Source organism: Danio aesculapii, chromosome 22, assembly GCF_903798145.1.
Source record: "Danio aesculapii chromosome 22, fDanAes4.1, whole genome shotgun sequence".
NCBI classification, from domain to species: Eukaryota; Metazoa; Chordata; class Actinopteri; order Cypriniformes; family Danionidae; genus Danio; species Danio aesculapii.
Genome location: NC_079456.1, coordinates 16,860,161 through 16,886,379, shown reverse-complemented (window position 1 = coordinate 16,886,379; position 26,219 = coordinate 16,860,161). Strand labels below are relative to the sequence as shown.

Genomic DNA, 26,219 nt, shown 5'->3' with positions numbered 1-26,219 from the left:
TGGCTCCAGAATGCTCCCCCCTCTGATTTACGTAGGTATCGAGTTAAAAAGTGTGGAGTTGGGGTGGTGGAGGAATGCTGAAGTTGAGAGAAAACAGAGGTGCTTGACTATTTAAAGGGATTTGGTCTTATGCTGATTGAATAATAGAATGATTGCTAATAATGAATTAGACTCGGCAAAACTGATCGTGCTTCTCCCAAAATTTGTTTATAAAACATCATCAAAAAAAAGAAAGGTTCAACCGCAATTTTATGAAAATAAAGAATACCTTTCAAATTAAATGCTATTCAAAAATTAGCTAAAGGCTTTTTTCCCTCTGTCCTCTTCTCTTTGAAAGCTTTTGAAACATTAAGCAGGCTGTGTAATTATATTGCCTATATGTATGGTGTGTATCATGTGTGCATATGCAGAGAGTTGGTTATAATTAATCTTTTTAGCATTGTTATAGGGTATATGGGGAAGTATGCGGAAGGACTTTTAATTTGTCAGTAACCTGAGTTAAGCGTTTCTGGTGAACCATATGCCATTACAAAATCGGCGCGTTTAAGGTCTGTTTTCTTTAATCATCGGCAATCTCCACTGGCTGAGTGACATCCGATATAAAGTGGGTTTCAGATTGTACATGAAGCACTGCATTAAATTACATTTTCCCCCACCATATCTTTAAAGTATGAACATTTATTTTACCCCAGTATATTCAATGGAGCTTCTGCGCTAGCCTGCTGATTTTAACAGGCGCGTGCGAGTAAACAACTTTTTGTATCATTTTATGCATGAGCAACTAAATGAATGCCAAAGTCTATTTAATTCATTGTATTTTAATTACATTACAGCATCGATGCTGTAAAAGGAACCTTATAACATGGAAAAAAGTCACATTAACTGTTCACTGGAAGTTTATCAGTATGGGAAGAAACACTAGCTCTGAATATACCCTATTGCAATATGTGCACAATATTAGTCAATAAGTCACATGACTGGAGTCAAAAATATAGTTAAACAGCCGCCACAGTTTAGAATATGTGATTTGGTAAAGCTACCATTTTCATGTGTTCTGTGACTTTGTAAGATTTTAAAGCTAATTTAATTTATGGGGCACAAGAAATTAGATCATTCGTAGCTTTAAAAAGCATTGAATTATTTATTTGATGAAGACTATGCACTGCAGTGTTATTTCACATTTAATTATTAACATTATTATAATCCATTTCTGTGCCTAAATACAGTTAAACCACACAGAAAACCATAAACACTGTTTATCTTTGCTTTGTTGTATCTATCTATGCAATTTATTTCATTTTGAGCTGATGCTCTACCCTACAAAATCAGCCCAGTCAATCTAAAATAATGAGTTCTTTCCAAAGGTCCAGTCATCAGGTGAAATTGCATTTAGGCTGTATCACAATATGTATCTAATAATAATAATAATAATAATAATAATAATAATAATAATAATAATAATAATAATAATAATAATAATAATAATAATAATTGAAGAAGTCCACTAGCCTATTTAGAGAAAAATCCAAGAACATTTTCCATTTTGGCTCACAAGCGGCGTAAAGCTAAATTATATGTAAAATTTTAAATAAAATGTGCTAAAATTTGTTAATTTGTTCATGATACTTTATTATACTTTTTATTATATAACTTATCTGTTACTGTGTATTTCATGTTGCATTTGTATGTTTATTGTTATGCAAATTGCAATTAAAAACAAGAACTACAACAAACTCTCCCATTTAAACAGTGAACAAATCTTCTTAGTGAACCGACTCAAAAGCTTCAGATCATACAGAGAGTAAACAGAAAGGGTTAAAGTCACAGTGGTTTCCTGGTTGGAGCCAAAGGGCGTGTTTCTGTCAGGAGGAAGCTGTCAAGCGTTTGCTTTCCAATCCAAGCCGAATCGCCTGCTGTCACCTATAGCACCTCGGCGGAGTGAATCAGTCGCGGGACGGTCGGTCACGTCACTGACGGTTGCTCGTTTAAAATATTGCGTAACGAGCGAACAGCCGGTGGATGCTCCTCTGCTAGCTGATGGAGGGGCACGACTGCGCATCTAAAAACATCTTAGCACTGCAGTAGGACACGGAAGAACTCAAATCATACAAATGCGAGTCATTACAGCGGTCTGCCGTGCGTTTTATTGGTAAGCGAAAATCATTTGAGCCGGTGATTTCTTTATTCGGCGCGCGGAATACCAAACAACCCGACTTTTGTTTTTTTCCCTATTCCTCCTCGGTTTATTTGCAGAAGAGCGGGTTTCTCGGTTTGTGGAGGAGTAAAGGAGAGAGGATGGCGGGCCCGGATTCCCCGCAGCAGCAGCAGGTTGAGGAGAAAGCCGAGCAGATTGACGACGCCGAGCTCGCCTTTCAGGGCATCAATATGCTGCTCAATAACGGCTTCAGAGAAAGCGACGAGCTCTTCAGGAGATACAGGTCACATTCATATTCAATATTCACATTATGCTCATGAGTGGTGTTTGGTTTTTGCTTGAAGTGGGAGTTGAATTCATTTGGCCTCGCTGCTGCCTTTATTTTCTTTCATTTTCTATGACCAAAATGGACCTTGATACAAATAATAATAATAATAAAAACAAATGAATTCTGTTCATTTGGTTTTTATTATATCTAGCCTATGTTAAAGTGATATTATTAGACTTTGGTTTTGCTTAAAGTGGGAGTTGAATCAATTGGCATCGCTGCTGCCTTTATTTTCATTCATTTTTCAATGACGAAAATGGACCTTGATACAACATTGGGGTAAAACTGGTTTTATATTCGCACATTCTGCTTAATAATATAATTTCAGAAAAGGGTTCTTTGCAAATTATAAACGGCAATATCTTAGCAAGCCAGTTACAAGTACAACATTGTTCAAATTCAATTAAATAGTGCTAATCTTGTTTTTAAGTCAAAAATCAAAGATAAACAGAAAATAGTAATAATAAAGAATAATAATATAGATAACAACAAATAACCAAAAAGGTAAATGATATACAATTTATAATAACAAAATAATCCGAAAACAATAAACCCCGCAGTGGAAGAGGACAAAAGTGGCGCTGAAAGAAAAGAAAATAACAAAACCAAAAATCGAACTAAGTCGGTATAATCCTTTTACCTAACTGAAAAATGATGTGTTAAGTTTTCACATTAAGAAATTAACAAATGTATGAATAAAAAAAACAACTACCTCAATTGATATTATCACTACTACTACTACTCATAATTATATAATAGACTTTGGTTTTGCTTAAAGTAGGAGTTGAATTATTTGGCCTCGCTGCTGCCTTTTAATTCTTTGTCCAAAATGGACAAACTAATAAAACAAAGTAAATATGTTTTTATTATGTCTTTAAACATTGAAGTGATATTGTTGTGCTTTCTTTGGTTTTGCTTCAAGTGGGAGTTGAATTATTTGGCCTGCCTGCTTCCTTTTTTCATTCTTGTTCATGTGACCAAAATGAACCTCGATACAAATGAAAACGTTTAATCTGTTTAACTTTTATTCTAGATATAAACATTAAATCGGCACCTTTAAACAACTAATCAGAGACTTTTTATGTATTAATTATTTAAAATATATGTACATGTTATATATGCTAACACTTCACAATAGGGTTCCATTAGATAATGTATTTACTAACATAAACACTAAACAATAAGCTCATTACTGTATTTATGCATCATTGTTTACATGAGGTAATGGGAAAAAGTTGTTCATTGTTAACTTATGGTAACTATTGTAAAACTTATTGTTAACCATTGTAAACTAATGTTAACAAGCATGAACTTTAATAATGCATTAGTAACTATAGATTGAACCATGGTTCAATAGTGGTTTTGAATAAATGCTGTACGAGTATTGTTCATTATTAGTTAATTCTAGTAAATATGTTTGCTAACAATAATGAAACCTTATTGTAAAGTGTGACCATATAGTATGTACCTTGTGTTGTAACTAATATATTTATAATTTTTTTTATGGAAGTTTATTTGATGGGAAAATGACACACTTTTTCATCTATATTTTCTTTTATATATATATATATATATATATACAAAAACACCAAAATTAAAACTTTAAAAAGATAAATATTTTTATACTATATATTACTGAAATTTGACAATTAAAATATAATAAAAATAGACACTAATTCAAAATACCAATACAGACTCTAACAGCTCAAATGAATTTCATTGATGTGTTTTATAGCTTATAACATCTTATTAAACAGATTTGAATATCAGTTTAATATATACTGTGAATATTTCTGTGATTCGTAAATGTAAAGTCTGAGGTATAAAAGGTCAAAATCAATTTTAAGAGGGTTAACAATAGTTAAAGTAACTACTTAAAGTAATTACATTGATTTAATTTCATCAAACAGATTTAAAAGTGCTCACCACAAAAATCGTGGGATTTGTGCTTCTCATTATTTTGAAAAACATTTCAACATTAATATAATCTAGGCCGTCCTTCTGGCGATTCCTGAGCTTCTAGAAAACTCCCTGTGTACAACAAATAAATATAATGATGGGCACACAGATGAATGGTGTTTGCCTGGTCGATGTCGCCTCAGGCAAGAGTGCAAACTGAACTCAATAACATCGACTGATAAAATACACGCACAGATGAGGTTAGAGAGATAAAATGACCCTTTTTTGAGTGGAGAAAGCCTTTTATGTATCGACTTGTCTGTTTGCTGATTTACAGTTGACTAGTTCTAATTAATATACTTTTATGACACACATCTTGCAGTAAATTGAAGAAATGTGGTACACATTTATACGTGAAGCTTAAGGGTTTAAATATCAGAAGAAACTGCTTTAGACATTCTTAAGGATACAGATATTCATGGATTATAGCTTAATTCCATAAGCAGCTTATTGCTTTGGCTTTATATGTGCTAATTCTTTGTTTAAAGTAAAATATAATTTAATAATTTTAATTAAAAAAATGAAAATAAATAGGCTTTTTGCACACGTACCATGATTAAGGCCGTGTCATTTTTGCCATTGGACGATGTTTGCCTGCAGTTGAAAAAAGTAAACTCTAAGCAGAAAAAAAGACACAACATCAGTTGCGTCTTTTTTCATTATCTAATCAAAGCAGAGGCATTTCTGTGACACTGTATGACAATAATTAATATTTTTACAGTACTGTGACCATTAGATTTAGGCTTTGGGTAGGGGTAGATGTTAAAAAAATACAATTTTTAGGGTAATTTAATTAATAACACAAGTAATACTCTGTACAACTACTGAAGGAGGGACCACACTGTAAAAAATATATAATCAGTTAGTCAAGCATATGTCTTTAGTTCATTGTAACTTATTAAACTAAGTTGATCATGTTCTAACTTAATTTTATAAGTTGCGCAAGCTCTAAGTCAGTTTAATATAACATAAGTTCTGTGGACTCAAAAGGTTAATTTGATCCAGCTTATAAATTTAAGGCAATCAGGGTTTTTTTTACAGTGTAGTGGTTGCTGTTTCGAGTTATCCAGAGCTGTATGACATCACAAATTGTGGATATCACAATATTATGAATTATTACATTTATAATAATATCAACAGCAGCGCTCAAGAAAAATAAGGAGCTGATTTAGTGGTTGCCTAGTGATATAAAAATAGTGGTTTTGAATAAATGCTGTACGAGTATTGTTCATTATTAGTTAATTCTAGTAAATATGTTTGCTAACAATATAATATAATTATTACATTTATAATAATATAAACAGCAGCGCTCAAGAAAAATAAGGAGCTAATTTAGTGGTTGCCTAGTGATATAAAAAGTGCAGCACACTTCTTTTATTCATGTCAATAAATAAAGCAGTGCGGTGTGCCTTATGTTCTCAGAACTGAAAAGTGCATTCGGTGTGGTCGGCCCAAGATTATTATTATTTTAATCTGAATTAATCTTAAAAAGTGAACTTATTTCATAAAGACTTGCCTTATCCAGTGATTCTATATTCTGTCTTCAGGACCCATAGTCCACTGATGAGCTTCGGTGCCAGTTTTGTCAGCTTCTTGGTAAGTGAACTCAATTAAATGATATTTTGATAGCATTTACAGTATTTGCTACAGCTTAAAGTGAAATTGAAAGTTGCCAATACTTTTAAAGTAATGCAAAATAGGGATGTCCAGATCCGATCACGTGATCGGAAATCATTCCCGATCACATGGTTTTAGACTCTATTGGAATCGGACGTTACCTCCCGATCAGGACTCGAATGTATAGGTGTATATATTTATTCTCATTATTTTTCAATACATCTATAGTTATGCTGTGGCACAGAGTTAGACCTCTTTCTTGACGCGTGCGGCATGACATCACGTTGTTGCAGAGACACTATTGGTTAAATGGCAAAGTAGAACATAGAAGCAGCTTGAAGCAGAAAGCGTGAGTACGTCTGCGGTCTGGAGGTATAATAAAGTTGATGACGAACATTGCCATAGCAAACTGTGAGATGTGTAAACTTAGGATTGCCTGCCGGGTATTTTAAGTTGAGGTGCTATTTGTTTTTATATTAGATTTTTTTTTTTCTGATGCACTCCAAAAGTCCAAAAATGAAGAATTGATGTTGTTTATTATTTGATTGTTCAAGCGACCTCACAGAAGTGCTCTGTTTGTTAACAGTGTTGATGAACGTTAAAATAAGGTGAATTAAATAAAAAAATAAGGAACATCCTGGATCAGTTTCTTCACTCTTCTTTATTCTTTTTATATGTATTGTAGAGGGATTGGGTTTCAGTATCGGTAGATACTCTAAATCAAATGACTCTGACTCGAGGGCAAAAAAACCTGATCAGGACATTCCTAGTGAAAAATAAAGTTTATCGTAACCCCATACAATTGCACTTATTTTAGGAAGTAATGCAGTGTTTAGCAAAGAGCATGCTGGGAAACTACATGAACATCAGCTGTGCCGCCCAAGGACATTTTCTTGTGTAATTAGTCTGACATCAGCCTGTCATTCCTCGTCCATTTCTGTTACATGACAGAGTCAGCAAATGCTCTGAACCAGAGCTCTACTCCGGTTTCATCCAAACATTAACAGGAAGTGAAGTATTGGAGATAAAACGAGACGCATTTTGAATTCCACAATTAAATAAACAAGTTTTATCAGTTATTTTTAGTTAATAGGCGGAGCAAACTAACCCTGTTTGTGCAAATAATTTTAAATTATTTGAAGACAAAAAAAATTCCTAAAGATGATATTTTATTTTATTTTGAAATTTTTAAAAATATTTTAATATTTGTATTGTACATAACATTAAACTAAAATAGAAATGTTGCCTTGGATGAAATCGCACTAATTAAATAAAGTAGATGTATTTTATGTTGTATGAGAATATTATATTGTTATGTATTAGATAATATTAGTATATACAAAAAATTCTTTATTAAAGTTGTATCCTATTTCATATGACATATATTATATTACAGGAATACAGCAAATATTTTTTTTAAATGCCATTGCATGCTTCTAGAAAATCTAGAAAAAAAGTGCAATAGTTGTTTTTTTAGAATAATATTTTAGAATATGCTTGTGCCATTAGTGTAATAATAGCAGTGTACATTGCACATGCATGTTTTATTGTGTGCCAGTAATACCCACATGGCATCTGTTTTTCGTTGTGTAATGAGCACCGTTTTACATTCTATTTTTAAAGAATAGTAGGAGGTGTTTGGAGTAATATAATACACTGTGCAGTGTGCAGAAAACTGTGAGTTTCTCCTCAAGAGTTGAGGAACAACCTTGTCACAACCACTCACATCAACTCGGTTCCCCAGGACTGTGATGTCACTATGACGTCAACTGGCCCATGGGAAAACAGAGATAAAGGATAGTCAGCACTGCTGCATCGCCAACAAAGAGGGATTACTTTTAATAAAAGACCTTCAGATGTGATTCGTTTGAGTTATTATGTTGACTTGAATGCTAACCCACTGTTTTAAAATGCTAGCAACATGCTGATTCATGTTAAAACATGTTATGATAAGCGTTTGCACCATTAATTCATCTTAGAAATGTGCTAGCAACATGCTAATTCATGTTAATGTTTTAACCATGATTGCAGTGTGCTAATTTATTCTAGCATGACAAAGATGAGTTTGCGTTATTATGTTGGTTTGAAAATGGTAATTCACTGATTAAAAACATTTTAGAAACAATGTTAGCAATGTTAATTCATGTTAGAAACGCGCTAATTTATGTTAATATTGTTAACTATGATAGCAATTTACTATGATTCTAGTATATTAACATATGTCTCAATTGTACCTGAACGTGTACCACAATGTGTTAAACATGACGCAAACTATTAATGTTTATAAGCAGGATTAATGAACAGCTTGTTAAAGGTTTTTGTTGGAAAACATAATAATAACATGTTAAAACATGCTAATAGTAGACAAACAACATGATAGTAAATTTATGTTAAAACATGGTATGATGAGTGTTTGCAATATGAATTCATCTCATAAACGTGCTAGCAACATGCTAATTCATGTTCAAACATGTTATGATAAGTGTTTGCAATATGAATTCATCTCATAAACGTGCTAGCAACATGCTAATTCATGTTCAAACATGTTATGATAAGTGTTTGCAACGTTAATTCATCTTATAAACGTGCTAGCAACATGCTAATTCATGTTAATTTTTTAACCATGATTGCAGTGTTCTAATTTATTCTAGTATGATATAGATGAGTTTGTGTTGCTATGTTGGTTTGAAAATGGTAATTTACTGCTAAAAACCATTGAGACGTGTTAAACATGACGCAAACTATTAACGTATTAACGTTTTTGTTACATGCTAATAGTAACAACATGATGGCGAGATTCTAGAATGTTTACAGTGCTGAATCATGATAGCATGTTGTTAGCAAAATGTTAACATGTTTCAAGTATGACATAAGTTTACGTGTTACTACCATTTTCTGCAGCTGGCTAGAGCTAATTAAAAAGGATATTTCTAGTACCGCTGTGATTAACATATTAGCATGTCTAACAATGTGCTAAAACATGATCAGCAACATGCTTAAATATAGCACCATCATAGCAACATGCTAAAACACAATTATGAAAAAACACACATTTATTATTGTTATTTTGCTAACAACATGTTGATAGCATTATAAAATGTTGACTGTAGAAAATTAGGCTAAAAATGTGTTCACCAACATTTGTGTATTATTTTTATGGTTCTTCAGTTTTGTAGGTTAAAAAGTTAAATATTTAATTATATAATATATTCATTTATAATTATTTTACATTTTTTACTTAATTTTTCCATATATTGCAGAAAATGAAATATTGCAGTGCTAGTTGTTTTCCAGTTTTGCACAGCCCTATATTACATCTGTTATAAATCCTAGAACGCCATGATGACGTTCGAGGAGGAGAAAATGCAGATGGCGAGCGATGACCTGAGGACTACTGAAAAGCTCTGTGAAAGCGATAATGCCGGCGTCATCGAGACCATCCGCAACAAAATCAAGAAGAGCGTGAGTCTGTTTCTATCACTGTGCACCATCAGTCTGCCAGATTCTTCACATTAACGTGTTGCTTTTTCTCTGGGCTCCAGATGGACTCGCAAAGATCAGGAGTGGAGATTGTGGATCGTCTTCAGAGGCAGATCATTGTGGCTGATTGTCAGGTTTATCTGGCTGTGCTATCATTCGTCAAACAGGAGCTCTCAGGTGATTTCACCTTCTCCATTTACAAAGTGCTGGTGCATAGAAAAAAAACTGTTGGAAATGTCTTTTGCATGCTAGTTTTTTTTATATTTGAATGTTATTTTTTACTTTTATTTTAACAATTAACAACTTTTTTGTTAAATATGTCAGTCATGGAAATACTTGTTGAAAATTATTTCAAAATAAACATTAACTAAAATTATTACAATTATTTAAAAAAACAAAATGTTAAGATCAGAAAAAAATTATTTTATTAATTATTAAAACATTTTTGCGTGTGTGTGTGTGTGTATGTATATATACAGATGAAGTCAGAAATTTTAGCCCCCCTTTGAATTTTTTTTCCCTTTTTAAATATTTCCTAAATTATGTTTAACAGAGGAAGGAAATTTTCACAGTATTTCTGATAATATTTTTTCTTCTGGAGAAAGTTTTATTTGTTTTATTTCGGCTAGCATAAAAGCAGTTTTTAATTTTTTAAACAACATTTTAAGGTCAAAATAATTAGCCCCTTTAAGCTGTATTTTTTTTTCGACAGTCTACAGAACAAACCATCATTATACAATAACTTGCCTAATCTCCCTAACCTGTCTAGTTAACCTAATAAACCTAGTTAAGCCTTTAAATGTCACTTTAAGCGGTAAAGAAGTGTCTTAAAAAATATCTAGTAAAATATTATTTACTGTCATCATGACAAAGAGAAAATAAATCAGTTATTAGTAATGAGTTATTAAAACTATTATGTTCAGAAATGTGTTGAAAAAAATCTTCTCTCCGTTAAACAGAAATTGGGGGAAAAATCAACAGGAGGGCTAATAATTCTGGGGGGTTATTAATTCTGACTTCCACTGTATACATTTTTTTATTTATTTATTTTATTTTATTTTTTTTAAAGAAATCATTATTAATTCACTTTTTATTGCTTTAAGTATTAACAAATATGTGCTATTAAAATATTCAGCTTTAACTTAATCATAATTTTTAACATGTTTTATTGTATATTATATTTTTTATTATAATTTTGTTATGAGAAAAACTGATTATTATTATTTTTTCTTTTAGTTTTCACACCATTTTTGATTATTAAATTATTCAAAGTGTTACCAAAAAAAATTTTAAAGTCTCCATAATGCTTTAATTTTATTTTTACATTTGAAAATTCATATTAAACTGTTTTTTACATTTATTTTTAACTACTATCATGCTGCAGAATATTAGGTTAGGATGGTCTAGAGTCCTTCATTTAACCTTATAATTGGCTGTTCTCCCTCAGCATACATCAAAGGAGGCTGGATCCTCCGCAAGGCCTGGAAGATGTACAACAAATGCTACAGTGACATCAGCCAGCTTCAAGAGGCCTGTCGCAGACGCTCCTCTGATCAACAGGGGGCGCTGGCCTCTGACCAGGCCAACCACAACACCTCGACCGCCAGCGGTGGACGGGTAACAGATGAGGTTCTGGACCGCCTGAAAGGCTCGGTCAGTTTCGGCTATGGGCTCTTTCACTTGTGTATTTCTATGGTGCCTCCACACCTGCTGAAGATTGTGAACCTGCTGGGCTTCCCTGGAGATCGACACCAGGGTCTAGCCTCTTTAGCGTACGCCAGCGAGAGCAAGGACATGAAGGCGCCCCTTGCCACGTAAGATTATGTTTTTTTTTTTAAACTAAGGTCATGTCTTTGTTAGTTTTTTTACTTTTTGAATTTTCTCTGCCTTCATATAAAAAAATCTTTCTACATGAAAGTGCAAAAATTGTGATCCACTGTTAATGGCATGCCGAGCCAACAGAGTTCATACCAAACTCAGAATTAACTATTAACGTGAGCATGTTAAATACAAAGTCAATGCATTTACATTACGTTTACATTTAATTATTTAGCTGACATTTGTCCAAAGCGACTTTTTGAGGAGACCACAATTGAGGAGGCATTAAGCGATTCAACAAGAGGTGGCAATACACACAAGAAGTGCTAATTATACAAAGGAACTGTTAGTGCTCAGAGAATTAAGTGCTAGAGTTAGTTAGGAGGGGCGGGGGTGGGGGGGGGGGGGTGCGGGGGTTATAAAGAGAAGCCCACTGACTGGTGTAAAGCATATATATATTTTTGCAGCCAATACGGAGTACCGATTCCTCGTCATTGTGATCAGCCGATACCAAGTACCGATTCTGATGCTTCAAGCTTTATATACTTTGCCATTGCATAAGCACATTTTCCCTCTATGTATGAGATATTTTGCTTTACCTAAGAGAATAAATTAAGAATGTTGCATACCTGTAATGATCAGAAGCAGCTTTACAAAAAAATAATAGATAAAACAGACAGAAAAATATGGTAAGAAATATTACTGACAATGCAATTTGAAAACATTGCTCACTTGATGTAGCGCTGTGGCTATATAGCCCGGGTTGTAAACTCGTAAACAAACACTTGCAATCGGCTCATGAGATCAGCGAGTACCGATTGAGTTGTGAAATGTGATTATCGGCCGATATTTATTTATTTATCTTTTTTTTTTTTTTTTTTGAGATACAGAGTGATTGTAAAAAAGTGTCTGTTGAAAAAAACTGGTGCAAGTGTCAGTTAAAGTGTCAGAAAAATGAAAGTATTTTTTCTACAGGTGGATTGTCAAGCCCACTCACCTGTGTGAGGGACACTTAAAATTGCATAATGTAAATGTGAGAACAGGCGAATTTCTGTGAATGCACAGAATTCACCTCTATCACGTCTACCGTGTTTGGTGTAAACCCAGCATTAGAAAAAAGTCATATTGGCCAATCAAATAGGAGAAAATGCCGATGTTGTCTTTAAACAAACATTCATTCATTTTCTTTTCGGCTTAGTCCTTTTATTAATCAGGGGTCACCAGAGCGGAATGAACCGCCAACTTATCCAATACATGTTTTACACAGCAGATGCCCGTCCAGCTGCAACCCATCACTGGGAAACACTCGCTTACACACACACACACACACACACACACACACACACACACTACAGACAATTTAGCTCACCCACTTCACCTGTACCGCATGTCTTTGCACTTGTGGGGGAAACTGGAGCACCCGGAGGAAACTCACATGAACACGGGGAGAATATGCAAACTCCACACAGACCCAACTGACCCAACTGAGGCTCGAACAAGCGACCTTCTTGCTGTGGGGTGACACCGCTACCCACTGCGCCATCAAAAAACAAACAGGCAAAATATATTAAATGTTTACTGGTTTAGCAAGAACTGATAATTGCATACCTTCAATGCAGTGTCAATCATTTAGGATAAATGCGTAAATGTCCCTCAGTTCATGTCTGATTATTAGCAGTGTTTTGCGTTTGCATGGCCGAAGTAAATCCCTCTGCTGATTTACTGTGCGCGGTGACGCATTTTTGTGTGCGAGCACATGCTGGCATTACACTGAACCGGCTTCACACTGGGGTTACATAATTGATGGCATCTGAAAGGTCACAATTAGAGATAAAGGGCATTAGAGGAAATGACTGCTAGGGGATGATGATGCACACACTAATGAACAGAATTATCGCTTTAATAATAAATAATTATTTTTTAAAATCTAAATACTACTAAAAATATGGGGTTATTGTAGTTTTATTCATTTTCACTAACCATTTTAGTACCTTTAGACTTTAGAAGTGATTGAAGTAAAAGCCCATATACTTTGCAGGTCTGCTGTTCAATCTGTCATGAAGCAGTCATGTTAGCAGCCACCTTGAACACGCTAGCAACAACATTAAATATCTTTACAAACACCCAGAAAATACAGACCAGAACAACCACATACTCTTGCCATGGCATAAATCCACTGCATTCCTTATAGTGGCAAGAACATCAATAACACATTAGCAATCTGCCAGAACATCTCAGCATTTTTTGCAACTATACAGAATAGCCTAGCAAGCACCCTGAACCATTTTGAAACCACAATGTAACAGCCTAGCAACCATTCAAACCATCCTCGCAACCACCTGAAACATCAGCTAAGGTGCCGAACAATCTAGTAAACATGGCAATGCCCTGCCAACAAGACCGTTTATAACACCCTAGCAACAGCCCAGCAATCATCAGAACATCCAACTACTTAGCAAAACACTGACAAACGTTCACCTCATGTAGTAAGACCACCCAAAACACCTTATTTTAAATATCCAAACGACCCCTCAATATTCTGCCAATGCCCTAGCAACCACCCGAACACCTTAGCAACCTGGCAACCATCCACAACGCAAAGCTAGAGCATTATGGAAGCAGCAACACCATTCAAAACACACTAGCCACCACTTAACTCCACAGCCTGAAAACCACCCAGAATACCCTAGCGACCACCATCCATGACACCTTAGAAACACTAAGCATCTGCGTAGATTGCTGTACCATCACCATATGTTTTACACAGTCAATCATCGTTCATATTTCCTCCTTTTACTTTTATTTAGTTATAGCTTCAGAGTTAGCTCTATTGTTCCTAACCCTTGTTTCACCTCTTCTAAAACTCATTGTTCTGGGCAGTTCGTTGCCAGCGGCTGACAGATTGCGGAGCCGCTCTAATAATAGAGATGAATTTAAGCATACTTAATCCAGTCGGGGACAAAACCCTTCCAATTTGTTCTTCAGATGCTGCTTTCCACTCTGTGCCGCTACAGCAAATTTATTTTCTGAATGAAACGGTACCGTTTAAAAGTACTGTTAAAGACCATATAGAATCAAAACTGATTATCCGATAGTCACAATGTTAGTCTTAAGTGAACAATTAATCTGTTCGACTTATTCCACTGATTAAAAAAAACTCTCTTTGTTTTGGTAATCTTTAATCAAAATCTGACCAATTTTCTCTGCTCTGGAATGACGATCCACGACAGCTTGGGTGAAATATGCTTAGCTGTGCCGCTTTAACCATTAGTTTGCTGCCAGTGAAAGATGAGAGGAGGAGCACAAAAATAAAAACCCTGCCTCCTAATCAGTCAAGTTTGGTGAAGGAAAAATCATGGTTTGGGTTTACATTTAGTATAGGGGCGTGCGAGAGATCTGCAGAGTGGATGGCAACATCAACAGCCTGAGGCATCAAGACATTCGTGCTGCCCATTACATTACAAACCACAGGAGAGGGCAAATTCTTTAGCAGGATAGCGCTCCTTAATCTTAAGCCTCCACATCAAAGTTCCTGAAAGCAAAGAAGGTCAAGGGGCTCCAGGATTGGCCAGCCCAGTCACCAGACATGAACATTATTCAGCATGTCTGGGGTAAAATGGAGGAGGAGGCATTGAAGATGAATCCAAAGGTTTTTTTTTTTAAATGAAAATTTTTACATAACATACAATACCATACAAATAAATAAATTAAATGTATACAAGTTCTTCACAATTTATAAATTTGTTCATCAATTTAGAAAATAAATAAATAAATCCACAACCAGTAACAAAAGTATAAAAATACTAAAAATAATACAGAGCGTAACAGGACAGATATATTTCAAGTGAGGAAATTCAAATCTCCCATATATCTATTTCCTTGTTCTCGCTATTCATTTTGGCCAACGTTTTCTCCAATGATACATTCTCAATCATGGAGTCCATCCATAATTTAAGTGTAGGGCATTGAATATCTTTCCAAAACCTCAGTATTATACGTGCTGCTGTAGTAATGCCCATAGTTATAAGGGTGAACTCATCACTTGTAATATGCGGAACCTCAGTTTTGTCACCTAAACGGCATATCCTGGGTGAGAGAGGGATATTAAATCCCAGGCATCTACGTCATTGTCTTAACACAGATTCCCAAAAGGGTTGAAACTTTTGTACATTGCCATAATGCATAAAAGTATGTGAATCCAAAGAATCGCTGGGAATGCTTTCTTTGCCATTCCAGATGACTTTATCAAATAGTTATTTGAGTCATTGCAGAGATGTATGAATGCATTCCTCCAAGCTCATGGGAGTCAAACACAATATTAATTCTTTTTCCACTGCACCATGACTTTATATTCTATACTGGACATTATTTCGGTTTGATTTCGCCTATGTTTTCTCTCTCAGTTTGGCTCTGTTATGGTACCACACTGTGGTTCAACCGTTCTTTGCTCTGGACGGCTCCGATTCGCGCGCTGGGCTCCTGGAGGCCAAAGCCATCCTTCAGAAGAAGGCCATGGTTTACCCAAACTCCTCTCTCTTCATCTTCTTCAAGGGACGTGTGCAGAGATTAGAGGTAAAGTGAAACCAGAGCTTGAAAATCGATAGTGTAATTGAAATAATGGTGTGGTTTATGCTACAGTGATCATGTGTAATTACTATGTTACTGTCTTTAAGTAGTGGGAGTGTCTGAGACGATAAAGGCATCCAAGGCCAACGGTTAACATATCAAACATCTCGAAAACTAATTTCAGACTGCCCGCAGTGTCGAGCTGACATTAGACTGCTGTTAGAGGAAAACAAATGCTCTTTTGAGATGGGATGGCAGGGTTTCATGTGGCCTGACTTAAATAAGAGTACCGGGATGTGGTCTAAAAAAGCAAATGAAAGGAAAGTGAGCCAGTTATAAGATTCAATCCAGAATTGTGCGTACATTTAAAGCATTTTCATTTAATTTTCCTTAAACTGGAATTATATACAACTAGTGTATAATTTACAGCATTTGTTTATGTAAAATAATGCAAAATGGGAAAGGGAACATTTGATTGCTACAAATTTTTGTTGAACTTATTGTTAAACATTTTAAACCACTAACAGAGTTGACACTGTCACCGTTTTGTGCTTTAGCTCAAGATGCTAACCTCAAACTAGATACCACATGGCATGTCTAAAACAAATTTTTATGTATTCTCATCATATTATTGTTTTTTTAAAAGTGAAAATTACTGAAATATCACAGTAACGGAGTTGAGGTATAATTAATCTACTGTTGGTATATCCTATACAAATGAATGAGAGAAGAATACTGACATGCCTCAATGCCTTCCAGAGTTTCCAGCAAGAAAGTGACATCACTTGGAGCAAGTCACATGCTTTTTCTATCAGTGCTTAAATATTGTTATAACTTCTTTATAACAGGTGTAACAGAGTTGACCAGAACATGGGCACAGACAAAACAATTATAAAAGAAATTACTAATAATTCATGCAAATAAGGTGAAGTAAACACACAAAAAAGATGACAATTAGACTTAAATATTAATACTTAAATAGAGACTAAAATAGGTATAGTGGAGTCTTTACATTACATTTAGTCATTTAGCAGACGCTTTTATCCAAAGTGACTTACAAATGAGGACAAGGAAGCAATTTACACAACTATAAGAGCAGCAGTGAACAAGTGCTATAGACAAGTTTCAGGTGTGTAAAGTCTAAGAAGCAAAGCATTAGTAATGTTTTTTTAAGACAAAATATCCATACAAACATTATCTTTAGAGATAACTTGATATAATATTTTGTGTTATTATACTTTTATGTACTTGTATAAACTGTACACATATATAATATACAATGTCCTAATAATTTATTTAAAAATTATATAATTTTTTCAATATTAAATTGTGTTCTAATGTGTAGTAACACTGTTTTAATGTCTAGTAAAATATGTTTTACGTTTATATACAGTATATTTGTAGATGTATTATGCTAAGTTTATTATATTTTAATCATAGTTATGAATGATTTCTACAATATAGACAATAGTCATGCTAATCTAATTGGTCATTTATACACTGCCAACAATTTATGCTATATAAAATGTATATAATTTTTGTTCTTTTTCAGTGCCAAATCAACAGTGCGCTGGCATCATTTCAGGATGCTCTGGAGTTCGCCTCAGATCAGAGAGAGATTCAACACGTGTGCCTCTATGAAATCGGTACAGACCTGTAATCGGCTTACTTCTGCAACAATTTTGTGTCCCATTAGATTCTGTAGTACTTAATATGCCCAAATGGGATAGTTGTACCTAAACTAACGATATTTTTGATTGCCTTTTTCTGTTCACCCATAAACGAAAAACAAACCATGAAAGTCAATGGCGACCAGTATCCAGCATTCTTCAAAACATCATCTTTGTTTAACAGAAGAAACTGTAGGCTGAACTATCCCTTTAAGAACTGTGAATAATTCATAGTTTTCTGTGTGTCGTGTGTGTTCAGGCTGGTGCAGTATGATCGAAATGAGTTTTGAAGATGCCTTCAGGTCATTCGAGCGGCTGAAGAACGAGTCCCGATGGTCACAGTGTTATTATGCTTACCTCACCGGAGGTCAAATCACGCTCTTTCTCAAACTCTCTCATACGTCTCTATGAAATGAGCGATTTATTAACAACTTTTCTATCTCACAGTTTGTCAGGGGGCTTCTGGAGATCTGGAAGGAGCCAAAGGGGTTTTTCGAGACGTCCAAAAGCTTTTCAAACGCAAGAACAATCAGATCGAGCAGTTTGCACTGAAAAGAGTGAGCTTTCTGCTTTAAGTGTTTTACTTGAACATTATTGTAAAAATGAAGGTTATAAAATACTGTTATTAGATCTGAGTTTACATTTAGTAGTTTAAAGGCATGCAAACTCATAGTTATGATCTAATTCATGTATATCAGTTTGTAGAATCAATTACTTGATATTAAACATTAAATGCTGATCATGCTTATGCAATTATATTGAAAGTTTGTATTTTCCATTTTGTTTTTATAATTACAGTTATTGAGTAAGTTGTAGGTTGTATATAAAGGTAAAATCGATATTTAAATGGTGAAGGTTTGATATGTTTGTAGCTATTTTAAACTAGAAACGTAGAGTTCGTTGACAAACTTTATGGTGGCTTGGGAAAGCCCAGTCTGACAGTTTGAAGTGGTTTAAAAGTTGAAATAACTGAAGGAGTTTAAGAAGTTTGAAACAGTTACAACTGCATATATGTTAGCATGTTTCTAGTATGGATTGGCATGTTTCTAGTATTGGCATGTTTTTTGCTAGGCTGTTGATAGGGGGTTCTGAGTGGTTGCTAAGTGTTCTGAATGGTTGCTAGGGTGTTCTGAGTGATTGCTAGGCAGTTGCTAAGGCATTGCTAGGGTGTTTTGACTGATTGTTAAGGCAATGGTAGGTGGTTGCTAAGGTGTTTTGAGTGGTTGTTATGCGGTTGCTAGGGTGTTCCAGGTAGTTGTTAAGGTGTTGTTAGGTGGTTGCTAAGGTGTTGCTAGGTGGTTGCAAGTTGTTGCTATGCAGTTGCTAGGGTGTTAGTAGTTGCTAAGGCATTGCTAGGGTGTTTTATGTGTGTTGCGAAGCTGTTGCTAGGTGGTTACTAGGGTGTTCTAAGTGGTTGCTAAGGCATTGGTAGGGTGGTATGTGGTTGCTAAGCTGTTGCTAAGTGGTTGCTTGGGTGTTCTTAGTGGTTGCTAAGGTGTTCTAGGTCAATGCTAAGGTGTTTTGAATGGTTGGTAGGCGGTTGCTAAGGCGTTGCTAGGTGGTTGCTAGAGTGTTCTGAGTGGTTGCTAGGATGTTGCTAGGTGGTTGCTAAGATGTTGCTAAGTTGTTGCTAAGGTGTTGCAAGAGGGTTGCTAAAGTGTTCTAATTGATTGGTTGCTTGGTGGTTGCTAAGGCACTGCTAGGTGGTTGCTAAGGTGTTGCTAAGCGGTTGTTAAGGTGTTCTGAGTAGTTGCTAGGTGGTTGCTAAGATGTTCTGAGTAGTTGCTAGGCAGTTGCTAACATAAATTAGCATGGTTCTAGTATGAATTAGTATGTTGCTAGCATATTTCTAGTATAAACTAGCATGTTGTTAGCATGAATTCAATATGAATTAGCATGTGGCTAGTATGATTAGCATGTTTGTTATTATGTTTCTAGTACGAATTGGTGTGTTGTTAGTAAGTCCAATGTGAAGTCAATAGCGTTTTTTTACAATGGAAGTCTATGGGACAGTTGCTAGGGTGCCATAAGTGGTTGCTAGGGTGGGGCTAGTAAGTTGAAAGGTCATCAGTGATTGGCAGATTGGTAGTCTGAGTTAAATGAGCCCAACCTTAAGTCTGTATGACAGTTTGGAGCAAAGTTATGAGGTCACAAAGTTTGGTCCAATGTTAATTCAATGGGACTTTTCCGAAATTTCCGGGTCGGGTCAGTTTGAAAAGATATAGCAACTTAATTCAGTATGATTTGGAGTTAGTTTTGTAGTTGTAGTATGAATGGTCTAGGAGGAGATGCGCTCTTAAAATGGTCAAAGAAGAAGTCTGAAGAATTAAGTCTTTCTCAAGCCACCATAATGACTATACTAAATGTAGTTTATTAAAATAATTATGGAAATATATTGAGTTTATTAAGCCATTATTATTATAATAAAATGTACATTTAAAATATATACATATATTTTGCTGTTTTTTTTTTCCTTAATAGGCAGAGAAACTGAGGAAAGTGTCTTTAACGCGAGAGCTGTGCATTCTGGGAGTAGTGGAGGTGCTGTACTTATGGAAAGCTCTTCCGAACTGTTCTTCCTCCAAACTCCAACTCATGAACCAAGGTAAGAAGAGTTTTGAGATAGTGTGTGTGTCTGTGTGTTGAGTGTCTTTTTCCCTCATGATAACAGTGATGTTGCTGCTGTTTTCAGTGCTACAGGGGCTCGACGACCAGTCAAGCATAGGCCTGAAACACCTGCTGCTCGGTGCTATTCAGAAATGCCTCGGAAACATTAAAGACGCTCTTCAGGTTTGTTCGCTCTTATATGCTGAGCTGACAGAATGATCACATCACTAGCTCTAGATTACTCTGGGAATGTTTTGTCCCTGTTCAAATTTTCCACTTGAGTTGAATTTTCTGAAGTTCGAGCTAGCCAGAAAAGCATTTTGGGAATGAATGCTGCTACAAAATGCAGATTACAGCACATGTGTTAACCATATTTTGTTGATTCTCTCACATTGAGTGTTTATTATTGGGGGTGTTTGTTTTTTGCTGACAGTCGTTCCAGCTGGCAGCGCAGGATGAATACGGCCGTCTCAATAACAGCTACGTTCAGCCCTATTCCTGCTACGAGCTGGGCTGCGTCTTACTGGCTAAACCTGAGGTAAATCAATATATTCTCAAATTCCAGCCGCTATATTGAAATATCTCTTAATTTCTCTGTGATTTTAACTCTGATTCTCATTAAAAAGATATTTCTAAGTGCTGGAGACTATGTGGGTCTCAGGAATCCAATCACTGGCACATTTTTTGGGAATGTCCAGTAATAAAGCAATTTTGGGTAGAAGTACATAGAGAAAACAAACTTAATATTACACTACCTTTTAAATTCAAATCCAAATAAGTAAATCAGAAAAATACTTACTTGATATTTTAATAATCACAGCCAAAAAAGCAATTACAAGTCACTGGTTACTTTCTGAATCCCCAACATTGCAAAAATGGCTGGAAATAGTAAATAATATTTATGTGATGGAAAACTTTACATTCTCCCTTTGACTCCAAATTCACGTATTTAGAAATATCTGGTCCAAGTGAATACAGAAGTCCAAGTAAAGACTAACTACGTTAGGTTGCTCCTTCCAATCTTCGTAGAAATATAAAAATATTCCTACCTAATTCCCATCCACAGAACAAACATTTGTCAATTTACGACCCATTGCACTCCCCTCCTTAATCTTCTCTTTAGATTAGGAATTTACAGCTGATAATAACTAAACTAAAGTTGAGCTAATAAATGAAGATTCAACCCTCTCTGACCTATGCATATTCAGTTATTGATATGATTTATGTTACCATTTTATTGTTACTGTTATGTTCATCAGTGCTTCCCACACATAGACTTAACTTGAGCAGGCCGCCAAGTAAATTTGGTGGTGGCTCACGATTAATACTATTATTTTCATCCCTTCATACTATTTTGTATCCGTCCAGGAAAGCCAAACATTAGTGATTGATTTACCAGTGGAAAATCTTCTCTTGCTCTGCACGTTTCCTACTACTGGTTCTATGTGCGCAAGAAGTGTCAACACTCAAATAATCTCTCGTGCCCTGCAGAGACCCACAGAGACGTGCCTTTTGCGCCAAAATGCGTCCGACCATAGTTTCTAAATCTCCTAAAATGTCCGGCATTCGGGTTTTGCTTTCGCTTTCTAAAGTTGTCGTTATTTGTATGAGTTTTTGCATTAACTTTTCGCAGCTGACTATGTGCGTACATAGAAACATAAATGATTTATTAAACGACTCTGATAAATTTGACTATACTCAGAGAGAACAAAACATACTGGCTGCAAAATATTTGTACATTAGAAATGGATAATCAACTGTTTTGCCTTATTTAAATAATCTACACTTTTTATTCTAGTAGCTAATTATTAAAATTTAGAGCAATATTGTCTATTTTTATTCCTTTTTTTCTGTAATTTATTTTTTTCATTTGCTGCATATTTTATTAATTTAATGATGTTAATATATTACATACTTTATATCTAAAATCCTTTGCCAATACTGTAAATGTCATACCAATAAAGCAACTTTAGAGAGAGAGAGAGAGAGAGAGAGAGAGAGAGAGGAGAGAGAGAGAGAGAGAGAGAGAGAGAGAGAGAGAGAGAGAGAGAGAGAGAGAGAGCAGTCTTTACCTGTCAGTGGGTGCACATGGCCTCTAAATAGCATAAAAGTAAGAGAAAAAGTGGATTTCTTTTATTTTAACAGCCTTTTTAAAATAACTTTAACCCACTGAAAAGAAAAGGGTTATAACAGTGTCATAATAAATAAAAATAAAGTTAAAAATCACATTATTTTTTGTTTGTCGCATGTAGTTGACCGTTTATGTGCTGTGGGTAAAAGGTGTGTTTCAATCCGGCTACCACCGCAAGTATATTTCAAACCTGTGGGAAGCACGGTTTATATTCATGAAACTTTTGTTTTGTATTGTGTGTATTCTGTTACTTTATAGTTTGTTAAAAAGAAAAATGTTTAGTAATGGCAAATGTACTCTCTCTTAAGTGAAATCATTGTACTGTAACTATTGCTACTATAAATAAAAAGATATTTCTATAAGATGATTAATTTTTAACTCCCGTCTTTTTCCTTTTCCAAGACTTTGAGTAAAGGAAGGTCATTGCTGCTTCAGGCCAAGGTAAGATATGTTTAATATTACTAGTGCTTAACTGTATACATTTTCAAATATTTCTGAAGTGTTGATTACTTGAGAGATTAATTTTATTTCACATTTTTAAACCTTAATCGTTTTAATAACTATTGTGTGTTTTTCATGATGACAATACTTAATATTTTACTGGTTATTTTGCAAGATACTAGTATTCAGCAGAAAGTGCTATTTAAATTGTTAATTAGGTTACCTAGGCAGGTTAGAATAATTAGGCAAGTCATTGGACAACAGTGGTTTGTTCTGTAACCAATTGAAAAAAATAATTGATAATATTGACCTGAAAAATTATTTAAAAAATTTTTACTCACCTGAAACCCCGCCTCTTCTTTCACTTGATTGGAGAATGAAAAAGATGTGACTGACTTAACGCGCTTTTTCCACTCAGAGTTGACTTTTTTCAACTGCGAAAACACAGCGCGCAACGGCAAAAATGCAATGCGCAGCAGGCGAGGCATGCAGGGCGCATAATCAGTGCGCAAAACGCTCGCGGCCGTTAGTACACCATTCAAAAGATTCATCTCTCAACGCAAAAAGCGTGTTCGGTGTGAATGGCCCCTTAAACAACACTTAAGGGAAATACACACATGCAATATTATATATTTTGTTAATTTTACAGAAAAAAGCCACATCATGCTGAAAGATTTAAATTAAATATACAGAAAAAATTTAATGTAAATTAAAAATTATTTAACTATACAGTTTTTTTCAGCAAAATTGTCATATTACACATTTTACTCTATCTATCTATCTATCTATCTATCTATCTAGATATATATATATATATATATATATATATATATATATATATATATATATATATATATATATATATATATATATATATATATATATATATATATATATATATATATATATATTTATATGAAAATGTGCTTAGTGATTTAAAGGTTACCTGTTGTATCTTTAACAAGCTGTAAAATAAGTGTTTTTCTCTAGTGTGTATATGAAGTTTCAGCTCAAAATAGCCCACAAATAATGTTTTATAACCCTTTACAACTGCATCTTTTAGGATTTGATCCTAATTGTGCAATTTTAGTGACTCGCTTTAAATTCAAATGAGATTCTGCTCCCAGACCTCTTTTCAAAAGACGGTGGAGCTACAAATGCTGTGTTAGCATAGTGGCAGATTCAAAAACAAGGCTGACTGTCCTATGCTAATGAGGGAGAGATCATCACTAATGGCGGGGCCTGTCCTCCCCTCTAATGACATGTACAAAAGGAGAATGTTAATCAAACTGTTTCTGCAGACTGTTTTTATGAAGTGTGATTTAATTACCTTTTGCTTATAGGAGAATTACACCGGTTACGATTTCGAGAACCGGCTGCACGTGCGGATCCACTCGGCACTCGCCTCCATAAAGGAAGTGGTCCCTCACTGACCCCGTCCCGCCTCAGAAGTGGACCGTACTTTGACTGCTCCTGTCCAGCACTTTGAGCCGAAAGCCTTCTGAAGCGATCCTGCTTTCCTGGAGGCAAAAGCTGAACGTCAGCGGACTTTCAGAGGATGCGTTCGCAGATATTTTCAGCCTGGTATTGAAGGAAAATTCACCATTCATGTAGCTGTTAGTCCTAGTGACATCTGATTTTCACATTTTACATTTCCACCCACATCATAGTGCAGAAAACAGAGGATTTTGGATCGATCAGAAGTGCAGAAAAGCGTAACTCTCACAAAGAAACACGATATAGCGAGTAGATCAATTGTTAGATCCTTTCCCATAGCTTGCGCAGTCATACTCAACACATTAGCATGGGGATAGACCTGTACATTAGATGACGGTAACACATAAACATGAAATATATATTGTGTAACCCTTTATCTCAAAGAAATAATAATATCCAAACTTACCTGTATGTCAGATCAAGATTGTATGCGCTGTAGAGAAGTGATCGACTGATATAAGACTCAAATTTGCATAAGTAACGAGTTCAGTTAATGATATAAAGAGCTCAAAATTTAATTTGTACATTTATTATTAGTAACATTTGGTATTACAGTTGTTCTTTACACATTACATTTAAGGATTATAGTAATAACATTATTTTATGAGTGCATCAATACAACAAAACCTAAATGCATAGTAATATTACTAGTACTTAATTGTATAATTACAATGTAGCTATATATAGGCACAATATTGCTGAAAGGATATACATGTATGTGTTAAAATATAAAATTTTACACAATATATTTAAATGGGATTGTCTTGAACAAAATATGAAGCGTTGACAAATTTACTGAAATTTTTTGTCTATATAAAAATAATGTGTAAAATTGTCTATAGAGAGCGAGAGATTTTTACTGAATTGGATATAATTTTACAAAAAAGGATATGTAATTACAGTTTGTCTATAGTCAATTTTACTTTATTTATATATATATATATATATATATATATATATATATATATATATATATATATATATATATATATATATATATATATATATCGAAATTGAATATTACTTATAATTAAATAAACTATTTTTTTTTTCTTCTGTTCACCAAGGCTGCATTTATTTGATTTGATTTGGTCATAGTTTCATATGACTGAAAAATTTAATCACAGGAATAAATTACTTTAAATATATTCAAATAGTAAACAAAGATGAATTTTCAGTATCCTTACAGCAGTTTTCAGTGTCACATGATCTTTTTTTTAATGTGCTGATTTGTTACGGAAGAGACATTTATTATTATAACATTGAGAATGTTGATCTTCACCATCATTTGAAAGCTTGAAGTAATTCATTTTCTACAATATTACTATTTACTGTATTTTAGCTATTGTTCTATCAAATAAATGCAGCCTTGGTGAAAAGTGAAAAAAAATACAACTGCCAAACAATGTGAGAAGGGTCAGACATCACTGTTTGAATCAGTCTGCATGATATATCGGTCTATCACTCCTCTAATCTAAGACATTTTGCAGGTTAAAATGCATCGTATTTAAGTTTAGCTATTTTCATAGTTTGCATTGCGAAGATCCATTTTAACACTAGAACTCGTGTTTATTTCATCATTTAATCTCATCTGTATTAAGTTTAAGAAAAGCCTGTTTACCATAACTCTCATGTCCTCTGCTGGTCAGCAGATATAAACCATGCACAACTACCTACTGGTCTTCCTCTGGGCCAGAGGAGGTTAATTTATTTCGTTGTTGACGAGTCGTACGTTGTATTTATTTCTTTCTTTGTGCCAGATGTTCTGTAATAATATTCTCAGCCCAAGTTCATCATTTATAGACTTTTAACAACACATCAGTAACTCTTTTTTTGATAATGTTGCCTCTGAATAACTTGAATTAAATGAAGTTGGTGTATATATTGTGAAATTGTTGTGGAACTTGCACCTTCTGATATTCTCGGCCCCGTCGATGTAATACGTCTGTC

The 26,219-nt window shown here is 34.5% G+C and overlaps 1 protein-coding gene across 1 annotated transcript; it reads left to right on the top strand.

Annotated features, from left to right (window-relative positions):
* Nucleotides 1-1,870: 1,870 nt before the first annotated feature.
* ttc39c (tetratricopeptide repeat domain 39C) lies at nucleotides 1,871-25,176 on the top strand. Its single transcript, XM_056448270.1, has 15 exons — nucleotides 1,871-2,149; nucleotides 2,254-2,438; nucleotides 5,990-6,038; nucleotides 9,393-9,521; nucleotides 9,602-9,716; nucleotides 10,987-11,353; nucleotides 15,761-15,929; nucleotides 17,476-17,569; nucleotides 17,853-17,960; nucleotides 18,041-18,150; nucleotides 20,075-20,198; nucleotides 20,286-20,383; nucleotides 20,634-20,738; nucleotides 22,734-22,772; nucleotides 24,116-25,176. Exons 2-15 carry the CDS (start codon nucleotides 2,296-2,298, stop codon nucleotides 24,203-24,205), a joined length of 1,740 nt encoding a protein of 579 aa, XP_056304245.1. The 5' UTR covers nucleotides 1,871-2,149; nucleotides 2,254-2,295; the 3' UTR covers nucleotides 24,206-25,176.
* The last annotated feature ends 1,043 nt before the right edge of the window (nucleotides 25,177-26,219 follow it).

Excerpts from the sequence above, each read along its gene's own strand:
- ttc39c (XM_056448270.1), top strand. The coding sequence starts at position 2,296 with ATGGCGGGCCCGGATTCCCCGCAGCAGCAGCAGGTTGAGGAGAAAGCC. Across the intron at positions 20,199-20,285 it reads ACTCCAACTCATGAACCAAG|TGCTACAGGGGCTCGACGAC; the intron begins GTAAGAAGAGTT and ends TGCTGTTTTCAG. Across the intron at positions 22,773-24,115 it reads CATTGCTGCTTCAGGCCAAG|GAGAATTACACCGGTTACGA; the intron begins GTAAGATATGTT and ends TTTTGCTTATAG.